Here is a 24955-nt window from a genome sequence, read left to right as displayed (position 1 = left end):
TCGCATGCGCGCCGTCACTGTTCCCTAATCCATGGCCAGGAAAATATTGGAAACGTTTGCCAGTTTCACGCAGCGCGATAAAAGCGTCTCGGCGTCGACGTTCCAGTGAAAAGCACCAGCGACGAGTGAGAATTCGAGTGTGGTGACGACTTTTCCTGGACATCACCAACTGCCAGGTACTGAATTAGCTGTTTTTCGAGGGGGCGCCGCGTCCGCAAACCCCTATCATACTCACCGCGATTTCCCGTGACTTTTAGTGACGTTTAGACGCCGGAACGAGTTCCAGGTGGTGGCGGCGACCCACCCCCGTGGTGTCCGATCAAAAACGACGCGGGTATGTAGGTCGAAAGGTGGAAATGCGTTCCGTAACAGGCGAATAATGAATTCGTTGTGTTTTTACGACGTCTTAAACGACGTTCCGGAATTGAAAGAAAACACTTGACTTGATGATTTTTGCGTTTAATTGCTGCTCAATTACGCCGTCGATTGTCGGGACAAGTGGGACGAACGCGTGGGGATTTTTTATTAATGGAGGAAATACCTGCAGGGTCGGAGTGCGTCGAGAGGGGCACGTCGGATGCGGAATCAAATCGACATCCACCCTCGTTCCGGTCTTAAAGACTTGACGATGACGTCGAGAGACCATCCACCGTCATATTGACCCGTCTTTTTCCTGTCAAAACAGCATTTTAATAATGCAACTCGAGAGAGAAATCAATTTATATTTTCGCCAAGATCCTCTCGAATCTGCCTCCGGTTCAAATATCAGATTTTAATATTTAATTCCGCATAACGTATCGCGAGCGTGTCATGGGGTGGTCTGTTCTCGTGGTATCACTGTTATTTTTCTTCAGTTTATCTGAATTTTGAAATTGAAGGGCGGCTACATAACGATGTCATCCGTGATCTGCAGGTGAAACTACCTCCTTCGATTTCCGAAATGGAAAAACTCCCCAATTGGCGTTTTATTATTGCGGAAGGTGTTTATAAACCCCCGAGAAACTCATTTTTCCGTTTTCTTATCAAGAAACGAACGTACCTACCCTCACAGCCGCCGAATAAACGTAATTTTCTCCAACACGCGATGAAAATACATATTCGCTGTTTTGCGGCGAAAATGGATCATCGTTAAAATGCGAATCAATCAAATCCTTTTAATCCTGTCGGTGTAATTGAATTCCTCCGAGACAGTAGGATTTTTCGTCCCGGCTGACGCTCTTAATAAAAGGAAAATTCGCACACAATTCCCAGGTAGATTTATTTAACTTTCATAACAGGGTTTTAATTAGCAAATCCAGCGTCGGAGGCGGAACCAGATTAAATCGAGAAACTTAAGAAAATATTGTCGCGGAGATGAAGACTTCGACTTAATTAGAAGGGTTTGGGGCGCGGAAGGATTGCCAAAACGACGGACAGTTTGCAACAACATCGATTTGTGCAGCTGAGTCGTACAAATAAAATATTGGTGCCAAAGTTAGATTGTTGGTCGGGATTTTGCAGAGAAATGTATGGGCGTCGGGATGCCGAGTTTAATGTCACCAAACTACCCCGACGATAAACTATCAATTACGAAGCGTAGTAGGGTATAAATTCGTAATGGACAAACAAGTTAATACAAACAGTGAATAATTTTTGTTGGACGAAATTGATATCGTGGAATTAAGGAGTTGGATAGTTTGCGCGACATCGGCAGATGGATCTATTTTATGTGAGTGGCTCGTACAATAATATTAATGGGTGGGTGTTATGATGAGAATATAAATTTATATTTTGATTGAATATTAAATTAACCAAAAAAATGTGAAAAGGAAATCAGTAGGATGTAAAATGTTACTTCTGGACCAGGATATTTGGCGTCTTGAAAAACAAGGCAGAATCTTACAAATTTAGCTGTTTTCCCAAAGGTAAACAACCGAAAAAGGCCTAAAAGCATTAATTTTTATGCACTTCAAAAGTACCCACCAAAAATTGGGCACACGAAAAAACCGTTGAGAATCACCCAAAATCATCTCAAGAACACTCTAAAAAAACTTACAAAATACCTTGTTTTTAAAGACTCCAAAATGGCTTTCTTTTTCTGGACCAAGCCATTTGGCGCATGCAAAAAAAAAAGAAAAAACAACACCAAGTCAAGAAGGTACCAGGATATTTGGCGCCTTAAAAAACAAGACAAAATCCTAAAATTTTAGATGTTTTCCCAAAAGTAAACAACCCAAAAAGACCTAAAATCATTAATTTTTATGCGCCCCAAAAATACTCAAAAGTCTGTAGACTACCAGAAATTGAGCACATGAGAAAACCGTTGAAAATCATCCAAAATCATTACCTTAAAGCACCCAAGAAGAATCTTACAAAAACCGTTATTTTAAAAAATCCCAAAATAAGTTTTAATTTCTGGACCAGACCAATTGGCGCATGCAAAAATCATTTGAAAACGACCAAAAAAAAGATAAACATATGAAACAACCGAAAAAATTATTCAACACCCCAAAATGGCTCTTTACTTCTAAATCAGTCCGTTTGGCACATGCAAAAAAATACCTTGTTTTTAAACACTGCAAATTGGATTTTCATTTCTGGATCAAGCCAATTAGCACATGCAAAAATAATTGAAAAACGACCGAAAAAGAGCCAAAAATATCCTATTTCTGGACCAGGAAGTGAGGGCACTTAAAAACATTTAATAAAAATCCCTCAAAAATTCGTACAACTATCAGTTTCTTATTTTAAGAAATCGAATTTACTATACACGGTGTCGAAAATTTAGCGTATTCCGAATTCGGAACGTTGTAGCGGATCATTCTTGAAGGAATATATAGGACTCAAAGTGTAAACTTTTTTTTCTTTAAATAAAAGCAATAAATGTTAGCGTTTATTTCTACTTATGGTTAGCATAATCATGTAAAATAATAATTCAAAAAGATTACTTGAAAGAATAGCTTTATCTTGGAGTAAATACTTTTACTTTTGAAATTTTTCTTCAAAAGGGAAGTGCAACATATTATTTCATTACTTTGGATACGACGGAATTAACAGAAATTTTAACTGACTTTCAGATGTCAATATGACAGTATGTTGGCATCACTTGCTATTTCAGTTTAGTAATTTTGTATTTCATAATTTGGCAATTTACCTTGACGTGGCAAATTGACAAATTCAAATCATTCATGCGGATTTTGAGAAGCCTACAAGAATTTTACTTAATATAACCATGTTTTACATGATGTTGAAGACTGAGTTCTTGTTTATTGTTGGTGTTTCACGAAATATAAATTCTCATTTACCATAACCTCAATTTGAAATTTTTTTAACTAGGCGTTGCTTACACTCTGAACTCTCGTTATGAATTTGTGAGTGTCGTATTCGTACAATCTGCAACAACATATTAAAAATGACACTGACAACACGGATGTCGTTGAAAACAATGTTGGTGGAAATTTAAAGATGTTATAAATTCGTTTGAAAACTGAACGTCCTCTTTAAGTTGTTTTATTTGAACCCACTGAATAAAAATGAAAAAACGTCAACCGAAATGGATGTAGTTCTCGTTTTATTTTAAATCGACGAATCCTGTTGTAGGTATTTATTCTTGTTGAATTGTTGAGCAGAGAAAAAATTTAAAGTTTAGGTATGTTGAAGATGACAGAAAGTGACAGAACGTCGATGAGATACTTAAGAAAGAAATTATGAAGGAGAAACATGAGGTTATAGAAAGTCCGAGACTTTAAAGTGGAATCTTCTTAACAACTTAAACGCAATAAACGAATCAAAATGAAAGTCAACGTTAAAATCTACAAAAGAAACAAAAGTTTTGAGAGAAGATTTAATAAAAGCTCTTTGATTTTCGTTTGCTTTCGTCGTACAGATTCATTTCATCAAATTTTTCTAAGTACTTTCATCTCGCGAAATAAACTGACAAGAATCTAAGAGAGTGATTTTACATATATATTTGCAGAAACCTAAAGAAATCTTTTATTTTTCTCACATTTCTGTTAACAGCTAACATAACAAAAATCGACAATAAAGCAAAAGAAATAATATCGTGCACCACGGATTACAGATCACGGATCTGCTGTTTCTACACGAGTGGTGCGTTCACAATCGACTCTTTAACGCCAACTGTGGGGATAAATTTAAATGAACGCACGATACTTGTTCTACAGAACGACTAACGAAATTGTACATTTTTTAAAAAATATTTAATTTTCTTAGATAAAACTTCGTCCTGGATGAGTTGCAATCTTGACTGCTCCCATTTTGATCTTGTAAGTTCTGTAACACAATTAAACAAGTTTTTTAGAATCTTCTTGCAGCACTAGTTTGACATTTTAATGTTCTCTGATGGGGAAAGAATAATATTTCGACTTTGCTATTTTAAACAAAAATTAAAAACAAACCAACGAAAAACCGACGCATTCGTTTAATGAAATCACATTATTTGTTGTTCGGTAGACAGAAATTAATTAAGCCTTTTAAAGATATGTACTCATCTTTTATGAAATAAAACTTTTCCATTTTGAAGACCCTGCTGAGTTATAATTAAAGTTCATTCTTTCATTGAAAATAAAATAAATCAAAGAAAGGTAAAACGAGATCTCTTATGTGGTCGAGATGGCTTTAATTCTATTTTATAAGAATTTTCTAGACAGAAATTAGATAATTTTCTTTTTTGACTTAAATAAAATGTTTAATTTTTAATAGATAACATGTTTTATCATCCTTGCTGTAAAAGTAACTAAAAACACTTGAGACTTAATTCGTTCTCTTTCATTTTTTTGTAATTTTCTTTCATATTTTGCACCACACGCAGATTAATACCGTGAGACCGAAAAAAAATTAGAGCTAGCTGTGACTAAAAATTTCAGTTGGCAATTGGTTAAAATTTCAAATGTCAATCTTAAAAGTTAGGTTAGTGATTTTGAGAACGTTGAAATCTTGATTTTCATAAAGGTGTGCATTATGTGTGACCTGTCGGTTGTAAAAGAATCATGAGGAGCTCAAGTCGTATTTACGAATTAGAGTAAATGTTCGAAATGTCTGCCTTCAGCTTCCAAACATAATGTTACTCTCTTCGCTTCGTGTTTTCAAATGACCTTCGCAAAGTCGGAACATCAATTAACATGCATTAATTCGGGAATTGTGCCAGGCCTGTTTTTGAACACGTTGTTTTTCAGGTATGGAAAAACAAAATAATCAAGGCCAGTTGGTGGTAAGTGCCTTGAAAGTCCGGAATGACAGTTACTATTGTAATTAATGACATCTGATGACATTTGAATTACATTTTTACGTGCTGCCAACTGAACCATCGCTGTCGGTACGATTGAAGCTACACCACACCTTTCATAAGTTTTGTTTCCCATAGCCGCCTCTTATCTCTTTTTTGTTGGATTAAAACTAAAAATAACATAAAACCTCCAATCAGACGTTCGCTCATAAGTTTTGTTTTCCATAGCCGCCCATATCTCTTTTTTGTTGCTCTTGTTGCACAAAAAATCACCAATCAGACGTTCTCTTGGGACCTTCCAACGATTTAATTTTTTCCCAACAAAAAATGTACGTTACCAATCACCACAACAACTAAATATGTATGGATGGCGTATTTGAATGCGCCATTTCCATCGAAATAACATTTGAAATTACAATATTATTATTAAGTAAACATTCCTTCCCGTATACTTTCCCAGATTCTGCAAAATAAACTAAATTTTTCGTCTCAAATTTCTGTTTACCATTAAATATGATACTCTCAAGTACATTCATCACAGGTGTAGGTATCCATCATTTCCAGACAAGTTGTCTTTTGTAAAAGAAAAAGATTTTTCATCATCCATCACTATCGAAATTTTTTTGTTGCTCTAATAGGTACTGATTTTTTACATGTTTGAAATTAGTTTTCTATAATATACTCGTACTTATTCCAAATGCATCCTCGAGAACCACCTCCCGACTCATTCTTACCATTTCCTTTTGCTTCCTGACGGCAATTCCTTAACAGACAGCTCAAATTCGCACATTTACATTCGCTCGATAGTCGGTCACAAGCCAAGACATATATTGGGTGATTCAAAATGATTGTGGATAAGTATGGCAACTGTGTACGAAAATGTATGTGGCAAATGGGTGGGTGGGGTAGTGCTCTGATATTTGTATGACATTTCGTTTTCATAAGCGTGCATTTGATATTTTTTTTATATCACATCACGTTGACTTGACAATTTTCAAAATTGTGCGACTATGAACTGTCAAAGAAATGTCAACTCTATCCTACCCACACAGTGGCCACATACATTTTCGAACATAGTTGCCATACTTATCCACAATCATTTTGAATCACCCAACGCATAATCTTCTAAATAATAACGTTCAGCGTAATCAACAATGACTAAAGTCTGTTGATAATGAAACAATTAAAAAACATTGGTCTTTTTTGTCTCGTAATTGGCACTGACCGGATGTTTTAACTACGACATTTAAGGCTCGCGTTTACCTGAGTTTGAAACGGTCGAAAAAGTGGATTTTCGATCACGTTTTTTGAGAAAACAGTACGAGATGAACGTTTTCTCTCTTTACTACATAAATTATGAACATTTCTATTAGTGAACTATGAAGAGAAAAATATAATTTTGTTTTGACGAATTTGTTGAAAAACCACAAATAAAATGCTCTGCTTGGAAGCTGTGTAGGCAAAATGAAAAGAGATATCGAAAATATCTCACGTCATTCACTAGATATTGTTATAAATGTGACGCAGACGAAAAGTGGTGTTTCCTACTTGAATATTAGTTGAAAAAAAAACGAAAAAAATGAAGTCATTTCTCAACGTTAAAATTTCACGTTGTAGACAACCAACCCTACATGCTACCTGAGCTAACAGCTTACGGAAAGGGGACTATACAAGGGTACAAATTACATCGCCATATCACCCATTTTAATATTATGCAAATCTCTATCCTTTTTTTTTACGTGCAATAATAATTTCCAGTAATAATACACCATGAAATAAGCACAATTTTTTCCTTTATTTCATGTCAAAATTCACGATTTAAAATATTTTATTTTATACTGTCCGGTAGATGTTCGATTACATTATCCATTTGAGTCCGGTTGGGTAGTTATAACAGTATCAGAGACTGTTTTATTTATACAAATCAAATCTGACATTGAAAAGTGCAAAAGTCGAAAAATATTCACTTGAGTGCTTCGAAATGATCGAGTTGTAATACGAAAGTTGATTAGCAACCACGAATGTCATTTTTTAAAATGGTTGCAAGTTGCTCGTCAGAAGTTGACGACTCATGTTGACATTTGATATAAAAATAAAAAATGTGACACTAGTATTCGCCGTTGTCTTAAAAATAAAAAAATAAAAAAACATTTGAAGGACAATAAAAAATTATCGAAAAATTATCGCTGTAATTCAAAAAATAAAGCCTTACGATTGGTCGAAAATGATGATGAATGAAATAATCACATATTATATCCCAAGTGTAAAATTTTTTATCGGAAATTTTTTTGTTAATGAACGAAAACATCCATAAATGAGGTCACAAGACCAATTATTAGCAAATAAGAGCACGAGACGAAGTCGAGGGCTTTTATTTGATAATAATAATTGGTCCTCTGACCGAATAATTTATGGATGTTTGAGTTCATTAGCAAAAAAATTGCCGATATCAAAATTTTGCACGAGGGGTATACGGCTGATTATTTCCTGAATAGAATGAAAACAAACGCATTATTTCCAATTCTTTTTATTCAAAATAATTAAATAAAAAAAAATCAGGTACCGGCATTTTTTATCAGATTATTGCACATTGCATTTTAGAGAAATTTTATCGGGTTATTTTTTGTTTTCTCGTTTTGATTGGTCAATATTTGTCACGCAATTGGTTGCTAAACACATGAAGGAAATACTCATTATAAAAAACAATAGCAACGGCCATTACCACAGGAAAAAAGATGATGCGATTTTCACAAAATACATAATATGATTTTTTATTTTTGCAATAAAATTATGATACAGAACAGACTTCTAGTATGAAATAATAGTATACTATTACTATTAGATACATGAGCAAGTACAGAATAAGCAAAGAATAAAAATCGTTACTTGCGAGTACATAATATAATTCTATACTTAGCAAATTTTTTTGACTAATAAACCGATAATATTCAATTATTCACCGAAGGGACACAAGATGAAACCAACCGTTTCATTGTAATTTGACCTTAAAAATATTTTACCATAAGGGTCATTTTTGTCTCATTCATAATTCTTGACAAATCAGGTAGAAACTCCGAACTAAAATTCATTCCCTCATCTGCAGGGAGTAAATGCAGATTTAATCGTAATACTTTGGGAAAATACAACTACACAATGCTGCACCCTGTATTTGGTGAATATTATATGTAGTTTTATTAGTCGGACCTTCAAAGTCAGAAAAATGTCCTATACGATCAAATTGTAGGTATATTATGTACCTACAAAAAAATACTAAAACAAATTCTTAGCTCAATATTTTTAATTTTTTAAAATTTAATGTTCCTTTTGTTAAAAAAAAAACCGGGAGAATTACAAAGGAAAGTCGGAAAATTAGGGCAAACTTCAAAAATTATAATTTTTGTATGCACTCTCGATCATAACTGACGACATATTTAATTGATTTTTTTTTTGTTCGGTTTGTTCCCGGGATGGAAATAACTCAATTGAAAAAATATTTTTGGAAAATTTGGAGAAAAATCTGGAAAAACGCATTTCAGCCTAAATCCGTTTTTACTATTCTGTTGTTTCGCGATCTGTCCAACAAATGTAATTATTTTATTTCTATACCAATTTATTTCGCTATCGGATTGTTCTCTTGAACATCGATCTTGCAATCGAAATGTAAATAAAACACCTTGAGATTCATTGTTATTTCAAATTTAATGGAAGAAAATAATTCATCATCACAAACTAATTTACTGAAATTTGGATTGGACAAGACAACGTCTGTCGGGTCAGCTAATAAATAATAAAATGGAATGAAACAACAGTTTGCAGTGTAGCCAATTCAGATTTGGCATTGTAGGACTTGTCTTTCCAACACAAAATATTATCTCCGTACGGAACAGGACAGGATCGTAATCCTCTACCCTCTACTGAGCGTCTGTGACTAATATAAGGTACCGGGTACCTGCGTCTCTCGGTTTGTTTGACCCGTTTGACCAAAATATAAATTTGTAAATAGAGGACCCACTGCACATCAACTAGGAAATTTCTTTTAGGTAAACGCGAGCCTTAACAAAATTAGGTTACTGTATGGTAGAAGTTGTATTCTCAACCGTTATTGACATCATAAATTCCGGTACGAAAATACGTCATCCCAATAAAAATGTCCTGTTCCAGTGTAAGAACAATTTTAATAATAACTAAAGTCCATTCATTTCGTATTGAACTTTTTTCAAGGTCAAATAATTTTATTTTTTGTGTAAGAGAATTTTAAAAACGCAACAGAAAAACTACCTCTTCCACCCAAACATGTGGCTCATAAATTATGTTCTGAAAGGTCCTTGACTCGGGGGTGATTTTTACGGTCCCACAGGCGAGACGGGGACAGTGTAGCTTTGGCAGCTAGAACCGACGGGCTGTCCAAGGTACGAGTACGAGAGTGACGGCAGGTGAATAGTCTGTGACCCGGGAGTGGTGCAGTGAATTAGGCTTGTGCTAGCCGGTGATACAGTTACCAGGTGTGTCGGTAACTGGGTGATAGCAGGTTTGGGCAACCTGGGCTATGATGTCAGTATGTCAATGCGCTAAAACCTCTGGCAGATACCATGGTATAATTCCTGAGCACCGGATGTCCGGGTGAGGCATCTTTGGCTCATGACACGGCTCGGCCGTTGACTGGGCGCGTCTTGTCGAGACGGCCAGTGGTGACAACCAAATGTAACAGATCATACGTGCTTGATTAACGGTTGGGAGGTAACCCCGGCTCTCCTGTACTGAGGGAGCACAGTATCGTATGGAAGTGGGTTGTAGGCTCACACGCTGGCCGTGGCGGTCTTCTTCTGTGGAGACCGCGGGCGGGCCGTGCATCCCAAACTGCACACGGGGCTGTTACAGGTACTACTAGAACATCCAACGCAATCCCGGAACGTAGCGCTCTGAAGACGACGCCCGTGGTTCGAGCCCCTCATCATGATCGGGCTAGGGGGAGGAATCCCCCGGGTGAGTCACTGTATGACCTTGCTTCGCGACAGATGTGTCAGGTGTTTATCATTTACATGTTGTACCGTCCCATTGAGCAAACCCGAGGCCGGACCTGTGCTTTACCTTTTGAATGACTGAATGAGGTGGAGGTGAGTCCGACTGTAGATTATCGTATGACTGTAGCTGAGATTGTCTAATTTAATGTGTACCGATGAGTCTGATCGATTAATTATCAAATACTGAGGGATGACGCCCTTGGGCAAAAATCAAGTCTTACATATCAGAAGTGGGATCAGAATTCTGCGTGACCGAAACGGTTCACTCTTATTGTCAGCTACAGTGCGATAAACTTGCAAGATGGACAAACTCAAATTATTTTCGATTGTAAACCAATGACATATTTATTTGTGCGGCCTGACATGACAAACGTCCCAGTTCTTAGAAGTTGATAACCAAGTTGTTAGTATTGGTTGTTGTGCATGGTAAATTAGAGCGACGATCCCTTTTACTGAGAACTGAAAATGGTTATGCAAAAAAAAAATGTGTTGTCGAGGGTTACGAATCGGGGGCGTGTGAAAAACGAAAACCATTAGTCCATTCGTTCTTTGTGCAAAACCTATAAATGTCAGTGGTTTCCAAGAAACCGGGGTCCTGGAGATTATCCAAATTGCGTCAAGGCTATTAAAATGAACGCGTAGCATAACGAAGGGTGCCGAAATTTACAGCCCTGGACTACGCCTACATTGTATTTCGGTCCTTGAGGCAAAAAAACTGATAAGTGCGACCGAGCACGTACCCTCAACACTTAAGCTTATATAAGGGCGTAACTGGACCGTTGCGTCAGTTTTTCAGTTAGATTTTGTTCGAGACGCTCTACTGTCAAAGTTGTGAAATCATGTCCGAGTCAGCTGTCAGTCGTCGTCGCGTTAGACAAATTTCGACGAGCTCGTCTTCAGATGAAGACACAGCCGCGAGTTCGGCGAAACGCGCGGGGTCAAGCTCATCTACTAATACGCAGAGTAGTGATTTGGCGGGTGTGTTGAAAGATTTTGTGGCCAGCCTGAAATCACAAGTGGCCACGGTCTCGCCGCGGCCCATTATTAACACCGGGCTGTTGCCGCCCTTCGATCCAGAGGACCGGTCACTGAACATCCATCAGTGGGTCGCGAAAGTGGAAGAACTGGCGTCCATGTACCGCTGGACTGAAGAGGTGACGGTACACAACGCGTTGGCGAAGTTGGAAGGACTCGCCAAGACGTGGCTTGGTGGCTTACCAACTGTGACGTACACCTGGGAAGAATGGCGCAGCCAATTAATCGCCGCGTTCCCAACTAGTGACGACTACCACCAGAAATTACAAACGATGATGCAGCGGATCAAAAGGGTCGAGGAGACGTATTTCCGTTACTATTACGAGAAATTGGCTCTACTGAATCAGTGTGAAATCAACGGCGAAAAGGCGGTATCCTGCTTGATCGCGGGTATTCAAGACGTGGTGGTCAGAACAGGGTCGCAGGCCGGCGGATACACGGACCCAAGCGCCTTGTTGGGATACCTGAAGAGATGCGACGCGACGTCGTCGGCATCGGCATCACAGGTAGTTGACGATCATCAACAGAAATTCCGCCGAGGAACGCCACACGAATGTAGCTCCGATGGCGACAGAAGGTGGAAGACATCCGCCGAATCGGCAGCGCGACCACCTGTACAGGAGGGATCGCAAACAGGCAGGTCCCGGTGTCATAAATGTAAAAAATTGGGACACCTCAGGCGGAACTGTCCACTTTGGAGAGATAACGATGAGGGTGCGACCATCTCGTAATTACATTTGGGGGTAGCAACCATGAGAGACACCAGGTAAAATACTTCGACCCACAACAGACGGAAGCTACCCTATCAGTATTGGGTCAATGACCGGGCGTCCCTCTCAGCTGGAGGCCTGTCGGAAGCTTCCGAAGACGACGGACGTGATCAGGTGCTTTGTGACTAAATTTATGGCCTGTCAAGTGTCCGGGTGCAAAAGACCACAAATTGATATGTGCGGATCAATGTCAAGCGGTGTACACAATTATTTTCTGATGTTTAATGTTTACATGTTCTGATTGGTGTTAACAAGAGCAATAAAACAAACTGCAGCAAAACATATCTTCGATTATTTCTCAAACTTCTGCGACTATTTATTTTTTTTAATTTTTACGACGAGATCACCGTTATTAAGCGACAAATTCTAAAGGGTTGCATGAGTCCCATGGCAATGTTAGCACTAGTGTAGTTAGCACCGGTAGTAGGCTGATCAGCAAGTAGTAATAGATGTAGATGTTACGATACTAAGGTAAATTCACAATCTCGGGACGAGATTTATGTCAGGTTGGCCGAATGTAAGAGAATTTTAAAAACGCAACAGAAAAACTACCTCTTCCACCCAAACATGTGGCTCATAAATTATGTTCTGAAAGGTCCTTGACTCGGGGGTGATTTTTACGGTCCCACAGGCGAGACGGGGACAGTGTAGCTTTGGCAGCTAGAACCGACGGGCTGTCCAAGGTACGAGTACGAGAGTGACGGCAGGTGAATAGTCTGTGACCCGGGAGTGGTGCAGTGAATTAGGCTTGTGCTAGCCGGTGATACAGTTACCAGGTGTGTCGGTAACTGGGTGATAGCAGGTTTGGGCAACCTGGGCTATGATGTCAGTATGTCAATGCGCTAAAACCTCTGGCAGATACCATGGTATAATTCCTGAGCACCGGATGTCCGGGTGAGGCATCTTTGGCTCATGACACGGCTCGGCCGTTGACTGGGCGCGTCTTGTCGAGACGGCCAGTGGTGACAACCAAATGTAACAGATCATACGTGCTTGATTAACGGTTGGGAGGTAACCCCGGCTCTCCTGTACTGAGGGAGCACAGTATCGTATGGAAGTGGGTTGTAGGCTCACACGCTGGCCGTGGCGGTCTTCTTCTGTGGAGACCGCGGGCGGGCCGTGCATCCCAAACTGCACACGGGGCTGTTACAGGTACTACTAGAACATCCAACGCAATCCCGGAACGTAGCGCTCTGAAGACGACGCCCGTGGTTCGAGCCCCTCATCATGATCGGGCTAGGGGGAGGAATCCCCCGGGTGAGTCACTGTATGACCTTGCTTCGCGACAGATGTGTCAGGTGTTTATCATTTACATGTTGTACCGTCCCATTGAGCAAACCCGAGGCCGGACCTGTGCTTTACCTTTTGAATGACTGAATGAGGTGGAGGTGAGTCCGACTGTAGATTATCGTATGACTGTAGCTGAGATTGTCTAATTTAATGTGTACCGATGAGTCTGATCGATTAATTATCAAATACTGAGGGATGACGCCCTTGGGCAAAAATCAAGTCTTACATTTGGCTCTTTAATTATGTTTTGTAAATAGTGACATGCAACTAACCAACATAATGCGATTTAGCAATGCTCAATCCAACGTGAACGGTGTTTACCGGCATGTCACTATTTACAAAACATAATTATACAGGGTGTCGCAAAATTAACGTATTCCAAGTCGGGGGTCTTGTAGGGAAAAATCTCAGGAATATCGAAAAAATAAAATAAAAAATATAGGGGGGTCTTTACAAAGATATATGGGTTTGAAGGTTCAAACCTTTCATCATGTTTTCTTCAAATAAAAAATATAAATGTTTGACATTCATTTTGAAATATGGTGAGGATGATTATGTAAAATATTAAAATATAAATGAAAAGACATTTCTTGAAAAAACAGCTTTATCTCGAAAAAATAAAAGTGTTACTTTTCCAGTTTTTGGTTAAAAGGGAAGTACAACATAGCTAGAATATTAATCAGGTACTTTTGAACAAATATAGGCAAATTTGATATTTGAAGTGACAGCAATTTTTTTTAAACATTTTTACTTGGTCAACAGAATGTCCCCTACTAAGCCCCGAACTCGGAATACGATAATTTTAAGACACCTGTAGAGCCAAAAAATAAAATTATTTGATCTTGAAAAGTTCAATATAAAATGAATAGACTTTACAAAAATGAACCTTTTGCCTGTCAACACTGTCAAAGCTGTCAACCGTGTTTTTAGATTGCAGTGGTACCAAAATCATTGAAATTTTCATTGTTACCAACAGATTCTTGATCACGGCGTATATTATGATACGAATCTTATGAGATGCATTTTGCAGCACGCACGGGTTTAGGGGACGACGAGTTTGCGGGGAGTGCCATGAAGGAGTAAGTGCTACAAAATGCCTTATAAAGTATTTCATGGACTATTTTTTCTATTTTGCGCCTTTTTATGCCCCTTTCAAATGAAAAATTGCAGTTTTAAAATCTGGGGAATTTTATGATGGTTGGTGACACTAATGTTACAGTGGAACATTTGAAAATTCAATTTGAAGTTTGTTTAGCTCGATTTGGCATTTGATGTTTGACCTTTGAAGTTACCAACCTTGAAAATCCAAATTGTACTGGTCTATTACAGCACTCAAATCGGCTATTAACGCACTCCTTTCAGTGCTGTAATAGCTTTGTTGTAAACCCAAAAAATAATAATTTGTGGGACGATTAACACCATTTAATTGTGATTACTTTAAACCCATCCTTGATCCAAAACGAAAACTCTTTTTAATCCCGTTGTCCATAACGGTCAACACTCCTTTTCCGGCAAACATTCCCAACTTTCCGGTGAAATATTTAATTCGTCCTGGGAGTTCAGCAAGCGAATCCTCTCGAACCTGCACCCACCCGCACAACCTACACGTGTATGTTTTTTCCCATTCGAAATCGATTCGAATCCGGCCCTCTCGCCGCAAACGTGCCTCCATTAAAGTATTAGTGTAATGTTTCCACGTTGTCGGCTCGTTTTCCATACACAGTTGGTTTATTGATCAAAAGTGAACGTCGCTGTCAGAGACGTACTCGCCCGAAACGTCTTCCCACCCCCGAATGAATGTGGGTTTTCGGGCGATTTCGGAGCCGGCCCTGTCCCCGCGGGACACCTGCCTTCGCCCCAATTAGGCGAGACGAAGAGATCGTCGCCGATGCGATCGGGGACGGCGTTAAGTCGGTAAATATTATCGATTTGGCGGCGTAAACCGCGACTTGCGGTACAATGCTATCGCTAAATTCGCATCTTGTTCGGAAACGGTTCCGGAGCGTGGGCGTCGCGACGGGGCTCGATGGCGCCTCTGCAAATAAAACTCTTCGGGAAAATTCTCACGCGAATGGAAAGTCGCTTGATTGTTTCAAACGGGAATTAAAAAGGAATCTGTTTTGAACAAATGTGCGTTTGATTGGTTCATGTTTTCACGATGATCCACACAGAATGGGACGGTGTGGGTTGAAAATGGAGGAAAATACACCGTGAGGGATTTTCATTAATGCCTGTTTTGTAATGGAGTATTTAGGGGATTTAACGAGCGCTGCATAAAACGGGAACTGTTCAAAAATTTTGGCCGAAGAAAGTGGGACCCGGAAAATTACGAGTTCGCCCCGGAGCGCACCTCGTCCCTTGTTAATTCAATAAAAAATCTACTGAAATTTGATTCCCGACAACGCAATCCCTGAACTGTCGTGTGTCTTGTTTCGCAGATGATGAGACGCACACGTCGCCACAAATTCCTCCAGATGTCCGTGTTCTTTCTTATTTATTCGATAATCCACGTCCTCTCCGAGAATTCCACTCAGATCTTGGATAAGCTGACAGAAAAGGATAACAAGTCGACGACTGACACGAGCTCGATACAATCGTCGACGGAACAGGCCACGACGGTCTCGGTGTCGACGAACTTCACAACACCAAAGCATGTCGAAGGCTCGTCGAGGGCGCCCAGGGCGACGAAGGAGACCACAAACTCCACCAACTCGACGGGGGGGCAGCCCTGCACGCCACCAGCCATACAACAGGTACCTCATTTTTTAAACTTCACTCAAAAGAAGACAAAAAAAAAAAAAAAACAATCTCCGGTAGAGATGTCCTACAGGAAACAATAGCATTCAGGGTTCACCAATCTGGAAGATCAATCGATGGTTCGTACGTCAGCACAACACGAAATATTTTTCCAAGAAATTTTTGAACATTTTTATTTCCTTATTCCATTTTTGATTCGTAGATGTAAGTTCATTCATTCATTCATTCATTCACAATCAAATCATTTATCCCAACACTTCACCCAAGCCTAGACACAACTGCACCTTCACCAAAGACACCATTTTCAAATTGCAAAGTACTAGAGTCTTGTTCGACTTCAAAATCGCACTTTTCAAAACGCATGTTTGTTGATGCTATGGTTTGCTGAATCTTCGGTGCAACTGAGTCACTCTTGAAACATGTTAAAACGTGTGATTACGTTTTTGACGAGTGGAGATCTAGCCTCCAAGAGCTTAGCTTGAGATAATTTTGCAAGTTGAATCGGTAGAATATTCCAGATGAACACGTCTGAACAAGCTCGTTGCCAAGCGCATGCACACCAAGCCCACAAAGCAGTACACGGACACCTTAATAAACTAGTAGCGGATGACGATGGAGATAATGCACAAAATACACCTGACGCGACGCTGTGTAGCGCTGAAGCAATGAAAAAGGTAGAAAAAAAAATCGATTTTTTTTTGCAACTGGCGTTAAGTTCATTTGTACAGTCGCGAGCAATAAATTGTGGTCGCCAAGGTCATTCGTTGACGCAGTGGAAAGTGCTCTAATGTGAAACGGGCATAACCTCAAATAAATTCTGTCTTGTCAAGATCTTGTCAACTTTCTGGAAGTCCCAACTGGGTTGCCACCCTAGCTTCTGACACATCCGTCTCTATCAGCGAAATAATTTTTAGTATTTTTACTCTGTTAAAAAACGAAATTGGGGCCATAATTTTGAATGTTTAAAATAAATCTTAGACATTTTTTTTTTTGATTGACATTTTATTGACAAATTTTTAATTTGTGACAGCAGCAGGAAGTTTCAAAATGACCTTGACAACCAAGATTTAATGCTCGCGACTGTACGACGGGATGTAGAGTTTGACAGTTTTGATTTTGATTGAAATCAATTTTGACAAATTAAATTAGTAGGATATTCCAGATGAACAAGTCTGAACAGGATCGTTGTCACGCACACACACACCATGCTCACAAAGCGGTACACGGACATCTTAACACACTAGTACTGGATGACGGAGAAGATAATGCACAAAACACACTTAACACGACACATTGTAGTGAAGAAGCAATGAAAAAGGTAGGACAAATAATGAAAAAAATGATTGTCTTAAAAAATTGTTGCTTGATAATGTGCAGTTGCGAGTGTTTAGCAGTTTAGCTTCTGTTGGGGATTAATTTTGCAAAAGGTGGGAAAGAAAAATAACACAAGTCGACAAAATTTGACTCTGCGAAGGGAGTTTTAAATAATTTATGTGGGACTAGATTTAGCCTGCAGCTTTGCTAGCTTAGGTACATTGAGGAATGTGACAACGTCAAGCTGAATTTTAATTTGAAAGTTTCTCCATAAGTTCGCGTAACTCCCTGCTTGAGCTGTGCCCTGTCAACCACTGCCTTGTGGAAGAAAACGAAGTGGCTACAGTAAATTTAAATGAATTTAAGTCCGTTTAAAACATCTACTTGACAATTTAAGAATTCAGAAATTAGAGGAAAGCAATTAAAAATGAAAACAAATATAAGATGTGATATGACATGACAAACAGAAATAAGCGAGGCGAGTTCACTACAGCGCGACATTTTCGGTACAGAATTTCCATCACTGGGCGGCCTATTGAGGTCATATCGGGATGAAATAAAGTAGGAAACATGATCAGGAGTTTGTCCTTTCTGGCGAACTTCGTTTTAAAAAAATCAAGATACATATTAGTTTTTTATTAGTTACCTAATTGAAATTTTGTTTAAAAGTAAGAGACTATTGCTATTTTATTTATATGTATAGATGTTTTATAGCTGTTTACAAAATGTCAAGGTACCTTCTTTTTTTCTACCACGCAAAAATTGGAAAAATAACTAGGCAAAAAAGGAAAATGTGAAAACAGATTATTTCACGAGTGATGAGCCAGATAAAATTGAAAATGCAACCTACAATACATTTGCATGCGATGCAAATGTATTGTGGGTTGCATATTCCGTCGGACTCATTGTTACTCGTTAAATGCCCTGTGTTTTAATTACTTTGGTCCTATTATTTTGTTTTCTAACGGAAAAATCGTCTTCAACAACTATAAATTATAAATAATTACATTTGATGCTCTCTACGTTATAAATCACTTGATTTATGTCAGCTTGTGTAATTTTCAATCAAAAACAAATCTCCAAAAATGGTTTTTATACTTTGGTATCATAAAGAGCATTTTGTGAAACTAAAAGTAGTGTCACAAAGTAACTTGTTGTGAAACTGTTTTTGGGTTCTTTTTTTATATGTACATATTAAGTTGGTATTGCTGTAATAGCACGCTGGCCGGCGTCCGACATCTCTAGCGAGATCCTGTTAACAATTAAAACATTTGACATAAATTTCACAGAAATGCCACAATAACTCATGCCACACAAAAATCCCTAGATTATTTCATAGTCAGATTTTTCACTTTTTATGAAATTAATGCGACCAAAGTAGAAAAAATGGTATATTACACTCGTTTTATAAGACGCACTGTGACACTCGTTCTGTTGGAGCACTCCTCACTCCGTTCGTCGTACCCCAATCAACTCGTGTCACAATCAAGCGTCTTATAAAACTCGTATAATAATACAGGGTGTCTGAGCTAAGACTTTCGAGCCTAATAACTCAGTTATTTTCCAGCGGATGTTTGTGAAATTTAAAATGCAGATATTTTAGACGGTGAAGAGTAAAATCCCATTAATGCAATCACCCAAGTCTTAAAAACGTAATTTTTACATGCCTTTTTAAAACGTTGAATCAATTAAGATTTACATAAAAAATTGATCGTCAATAAAAAATGCTGTAGGGAAAAACTCGTCCTTGAAAGACGTCTGGTTTGCAAGAAAAAAGCGAAAAACTGTGTTAAACGTGGCTGCAAATGCAAAAACGTAGACGAGTATGAAACAAACGCGTAATTTTGCAGAATTTTGGTCATGCCTTTTCGCAGAAGCGCAGGTGACATATTTGACGTTTATCTTGCTAACCTTACAAACACTTACAAAGTTAAAGACAACATTTGGACCTAATTTATTATATTGGATGCTTTAATTCTTCCATAAAGGACTAAAACACGATCAGGATATTTTAGCAAGGTAATTTAGTTCACGTACGCTTCCTGTGTCTTCAAATAAATTGACGACTCTCTTAACCTTACATTTTTTGAAGCCTACATTTGGATAGTGTTCCACGAGAAAACGAACTGTGTCATTGAAGTTCTTACGACACTCTCCATAGGCAATTTTTTTTTCCTTTTTCAACAATATTGAAATTTCTGCCGCTGTAGTCTATTTTTAGAGTATTTTCAATAAATTTTCACAATTTGACGTTTCTAATAAAGCGCGCCCAATTTTGACAGACTTTAAAGGTGTACAAAATGTTGCTTGGCAATTAATCATCAATTGTTTCAAAAGGTAACTGCTCAAATACCTTCAAATTTTACATGAAATTTTTAACGACAAAATTTAATCTTTTCGTTGAATCAGACAAGTGATTTACTTAATTGTTTGTGTAGACCCCTATTTTTTAATGTTTAACAATCTAATAATAATCGCGCATAATTTTCGATAAAGGAAACATGTGTTAAAATTACATTTTTTAACTTGAGGTAATTTTATTATTACTAATTGAACCTTCACGGTCTAAAATATGTGCATTTTAAAATTCATAAAAATCCGTTGGCAAATAACCGAGATATTAGGCTCGTAAATCTTAACTGACACATCCTGTATACTATTGCTATTGACGTAAAGGTTAATTTTGTGTTTGCACCTTTTACCATAGAAATGCGAGAAGAATTTATATGTCTGATGAATTTTTGCAAAATAAAACAGTTAGAGTATTCTAGATGAACAAGTCTGAACAAGCTCGTTGCCAAGCACACGCACACCACGCTCATAAAGCAGTACACGGACATCTTAACACACTAATACTGGATGATGATGAAGAGAACAAACAAAACACACTTAACGCGACACTGTGTAGTGCAGAAGCAATGAAAAAGGTAGGACAAACAGACAAATTCTTGTCTTGAGAGAATTTGTTTGCTGGAATTGTGAGTGTTGTAACAGTTTAGCTTCTGTTGAAGCTTAATTTTCGCAAATTGAACGAGTCAGGATGTTTCAGATGAACAAGTCTGAACAAGCTCGTTGCCAAGCACACACACACCACGCACACAAAGCAGTACACGGACACCTTAGTACACTGTTAGGTGACAGCGAAGAAAACGCAAACTTGTCCAAACTGTGCAACGCCACTGCAATGAAAAAGGTGAGCCAAGCGAAAAAATTCAAATCAAAATTTTACCTCTACGGTCCGGGCCCGGAATATATTTATAGCATATTTCGCATTTGACGTAAAATGTTTGTTCGAGATTCTTTTTGATGTTTGCCGTAATTGACGACGCTCGTTACAGGAAACACGATCAAAAACGTCGACTCGTCCCTTTTTCTGTGATGTTTCACAAACAGGAATTAATTGTTCGTTATAAAATCAATTTTTCAGTATCTCATCACTCCATAAATTCACATGAAATGATGCCGGAACCCGCCCCGAGATTGGTGTAATTAAATTTGTAATCGTCGTTTACTCACGCGATTTATCCCTCGGCTCCGGATCTAATGAATCCGGATTTGCGCAGATTACGTGTGAATTCGCGTAGTACAAATAACGCAAAGCAAGAAAAACTTCCAAAATTTTTCCGGCGCGTGTCCGCTAGATGGAAGCTCGAGAGCTTCCACCGGCGCCATCTATCCACGACACTCTAACACTTGCGCATTCCAGATGAATAAGACTGAAAGAGCTCGTTGCGAAGCGCTACACGCACACAAAGCAGTGCATGGACACCTTACCGAATTAGTATTGCACCAAAACACAACCAACACCACAGAACCACCCTGTATTCCCCCAGCAATTCGACAGGTAAGTCAACATGAAAAAAAGATTTCCTTCAAAGGAATTCCACTCTCCAAACGAGATTCTTTTGACCTTTGGCGTAACCGATGAAAGACTTGATTCCTCCTTTTTCACAAAAGAAATTTATCCCTTAGAGACCCCAAAAAATCCGAACGCAGTTTACACGAATTTGCAGGCCCTGTGGATGATAGAATGTGACGGACGCGGAGTTTTAAAATGTGAGCATTTAATGTCGGCGTTGATGTAAATCCAGTTGGCGAGGGTTACATATGGTGGATGCGCCGGGATAAATCACCTTCGCATGACAGTTGAAAAATGAATCTTAAGCACAAAGCCAAAATGTACAATGCCTCAGACGTCAAAATGAAATCGCGAATCGAGCAAATGTGTTTTGAGCGCGACAAATAAAAGATTGCGAGTTGCAAACAACGATTGCGACTGAGATAATTAAGTTTCAAAAAAATTAGTGAAGCAGAGAGGTTGTAAGGTATCGCCTTCCACTTGATTCGGTCAAGTTCCGAATCGATCCTTGAATTTCTAATTGTGTTATAAGCTGTACGAGTGGCCGTGCTCGAAGAGCAACCATCCCGAAGATTACAAAGGCCCGAGAACTTCAATTAGATTAACCTCCTCACAATCAAGTTTCCAATTTAATTTACACGACGGCACACAACACAAACATCCCATTTTTATCGTCCCGATATTAAATCAGCCGAACCCGATCACCCTGGGGGTCCTCCATAACGATTTCGGGATTTTGCAGTTCCCCAAGCCCCTGATCGGGCCCGAGCAGCGCAAACACGGCGGCATCATCGTCCACATAATAGTGGCAGTTTACACCTTCCTAGGCCTCGCGATCGTCTGCGACGAGTACTTCGTCGCCTCCTTGGACCGCATTTGCGAAGGTACCCTCCAACCCCTCGCCTATCGCGACTCAACCCGCCTTTTGCAGAACTGAAGATGTCGCCGGACGTGGCGGGCGCCACCTTCATGGCCGCTGGAAGCTCCGCCCCCGAGCTGGCCACCGTCATCATCGGCGTCTTCTTCGCCAAAGACGACATCGGTGGGTAAAACCTGTCACCTGTCATATGTCATCTGTCAAACGTCACCTGTCACCGCTTGTAGGAATCTCCGGAGTGATAGGATCGGCCGTTTTCAACATAATGTTCGTGATTTCGGTGTGCGCCCTGTGCACCACCACCGTGGTCTACCTCAACTGGTGGCCCCTGATCCGCGACTGCTTCTTCTACGCCGTCTCGATCCTCGTCATGTTGGTCACGATCCAGGACAAGATGATCTCTTGGGGGGAGTCGCTGTGCATGATCTTGATGTACGTGGTCTACTGCGTGGCCCTCCACTACAACAGCTACCTGGAGCAGTGGGCCCAGCGCCTCCCCGTGCCTTGCAAGAAGCTCGCCCCCGACGAACAGTCCGGACTGGTCAGCTACAAGACCCTCGAGGAGGAAGGCAAACACCCGAGTTACGGCTGCAGTCCCGACAAGCCCGCGGAAGGATTCGAAGGTGAGTACCGCTTGTGTTGGGACCGCTAGTACCGATTAGACGCTCCAGGCTTCGATACCCAGCTGAGCGGCCCCGCTTTGAACCAAGCTAGCGGTGGGGCGCCGCCTCCACCCCCCGCTCCGGTGCAGCACGACTATTACAGGCCCAAAGAGTACGACCCCAGTAGTATGATCAACCCGCTAGAGAAACCCACAGGTACGACTCTCGCTCTCTAGGCGGCGACCCCTCACGAGTCTCTTGCAGAAGGCGGCCTCTACAAGCAGATCACGTGGGCGGTAGTCTTCCCGATTCACTACCTCTGCAGGAAAACGATGCCAGATTGCAGGGCCGAACAGTACCGGAACTGGTACCCTTTCACCTTCTTCATGTCGATGATGTGGATCTCCTTCTACTCGTACTTCATGGTGTGGATGATCACCGTGATCGGGACCACTCTGGGCATCCCGGACACGGTCATGGGTTTGACTTTTGTGGCCGCCGGGGTCTCCGTCCCGGACGCCCTCTCCAGCATAGCGGTCATCAAAGAAGGGTAACTCCTCGACCGCGCTCGTTCCCACCTAAATACCGATTTAATTTTGCAGATATGGCGACATGGCCGTGTCCAACGCTGTAGGCTCCAACGTTTTCGACATCCTGATATGTCTGGGGCTTCCGTGGTTCATCAAGACCGCCATCATCAAGCCCGGCTCGGACGTACCGGTCATCAGTAAAGGTACGCCCTTCCCCACGCCAAAAAACCGACTCGTCGACGACCTCTTTTGCAGGCCTGACTTATTCCACGTTGTCTCTTTTGTCCACGGTGGTGTTTTTGGTGGTGGCGACTCACCTCAACGGCTGGAAGTTGGACAGGAAGTACGGCATCATCCTGATGGCTTGGTACTTAATTTTCATAACGTTTGCGAGCATGTACGAGTTGAATGTTTTCGGTTACCTCAATCCACCGGAATGTTCTAGTGACTATTAACCACGTTTTTATGTTACATATTATGCTCAACAAAGTTCTATATAAAGAGTGTTGACCGTTTTCAAATGTTACCCAAAATGTGACTTAGGTGTTAGCCGTTTAGCGTTGTTAGTAGCCGTCCTGTTCAAATTTTCAACGTTATTTCGTTTCTAAAACAAATGTAAAGATCCCTCTACTCTTAACCGGTAGAACTACTAATCTATAAGCTTTTCTTATATACAGTGTTGACGAGAACAAGATTCTTTAGCTGTTCAATTAATGTAAGTCAATAGTAGTTAACTGAGTGTGCTGATTACTAAATTGCCGACTGTTCGACAAACTTATGAAGATAACGGTAGTTGTAGGACCGCCCTTCCGTGACACACCGTAGATGTACCACATCGAAGTCAGCATCGGCCTCTATACAGGGTGGACACTCACAAACTCAACTATAGTTTTTCAGCCACAAAGGGACTAATCGTCCACCCTGTACAGTTTTATTTCAACGATCTCTCCTAAGTTTCGAGACTGATTTAAAACACTTCCTTTCGCTTCCGCTCTCCGATTTCGTTACGAACTTGTTTACATTTTTCGATTGTTTTTACAAAACAATCGATCGATCAGTTCAGCTGTGATTGTTGAATTTGTATTTTTTCGTGTACCCAGCGAGGTTGCAGTTTTCATCCAACAAAGCGAGTCGATGAAAACAATAATTTAGTGAAACTTACGACAATAATACCGCCTTATGGTCAATAGAATAGGCTAATTATAGAGTATGATAAAAACTTGTCGGCCGCGAAATCCAGGTTCCGCGGCGGACGCTCCACCACGAACTATTGGCAATAAAATCTAGAAAATCGTCAAAAATTTACAAGACTGGTCATTATATTTTTTTGTCCATCTACAACAAATCTTGCCAATAATTCCTGGGAGTTTTACAAATTAACGAATTAGATTAATATTAAAATAGCGTTAATAATAATGCACCCAGTATTAGCTCGACGGATTCGAACAACTATGGAAAACCAAAATTACTGCTTCCTAAGTCGTGTTAACCTGTATAGGAGTGTATTGAAGAAAATATTATAATTGCTTAATGATCGTAGTTAATGTTTGATAATGTTTACGAGTCGGTGTGGTGTTCAGCGGTGGTACAGCCGTTGGATTCTCTCATGGGCTGTGACCTTGGAATTATCTGCGCGAAGGCGGACCGATAAATCAGATGACGATGTTTTCCGGTCG

The 24955-nt window shown here is 39.8% G+C and overlaps 1 protein-coding gene across 4 annotated transcripts; it reads left to right on the top strand.

The window, feature by feature from the left end:
• The first annotated feature begins 24 nt into the window (after window positions 1–24).
• On the top strand, window positions 25–23794 carry LOC138125323 (probable sodium/potassium/calcium exchanger CG1090). Of its 4 annotated transcripts, none has more exons than XM_069040583.1 (14): window positions 25–176; window positions 15779–16093; window positions 16616–16771; window positions 17260–17415; window positions 20183–20338; window positions 20461–20604; window positions 21118–21255; window positions 22013–22154; window positions 22202–22312; window positions 22375–22770; window positions 22810–22965; window positions 23017–23299; window positions 23352–23482; window positions 23535–23794. In XM_069040583.1, exons 2-14 carry the CDS (start codon window positions 15779–15781, stop codon window positions 23732–23734), a joined length of 2484 nt encoding a protein of 827 aa, XP_068896684.1. In that variant the 5' UTR covers window positions 25–176; the 3' UTR covers window positions 23735–23794. The 4 variants fall into 4 exon arrangements, with proteins under 4 accessions (XP_068896684.1, XP_068896683.1, XP_068896685.1 ...); XM_069040582.1 differs by having other exon boundaries at window positions 26–176; window positions 23014–23299; XM_069040584.1 differs by having other exon boundaries at window positions 27–176; window positions 22819–22965; window positions 23014–23299.
• The last annotated feature ends 1161 nt before the right edge of the window (window positions 23795–24955 follow it).

The sequence above is a fragment of the Tenebrio molitor genome, chromosome 3, assembly GCF_963966145.1.
Source record: "Tenebrio molitor chromosome 3, icTenMoli1.1, whole genome shotgun sequence".
Classification (NCBI taxonomy): domain Eukaryota; kingdom Metazoa; phylum Arthropoda; class Insecta; order Coleoptera; family Tenebrionidae; genus Tenebrio; species Tenebrio molitor.
This window is presented reverse-complemented; position numbering and strand designations above follow the sequence as displayed.

What these genes read in the sequence shown, in the direction of transcription:
- LOC138125323 (XM_069040582.1), top strand. Translation starts at nt 15,779, where the DNA reads ATGATGAGACGCACACGTCGCCACAAATTCCTCCAGATGTCCGTGTTC. An exon ending in GTGCAGAAGCAATGAAAAAG is followed by an intron (nt 20,339 to 20,460) that starts GTAGGACAAACA and finishes AGGATGTTTCAG; the next exon opens with ATGAACAAGTCTGAACAAGC. An exon ending in CGTACCGGTCATCAGTAAAG is followed by an intron (nt 23,483 to 23,534) that starts GTACGCCCTTCC and finishes CCTCTTTTGCAG; the next exon opens with GCCTGACTTATTCCACGTTG.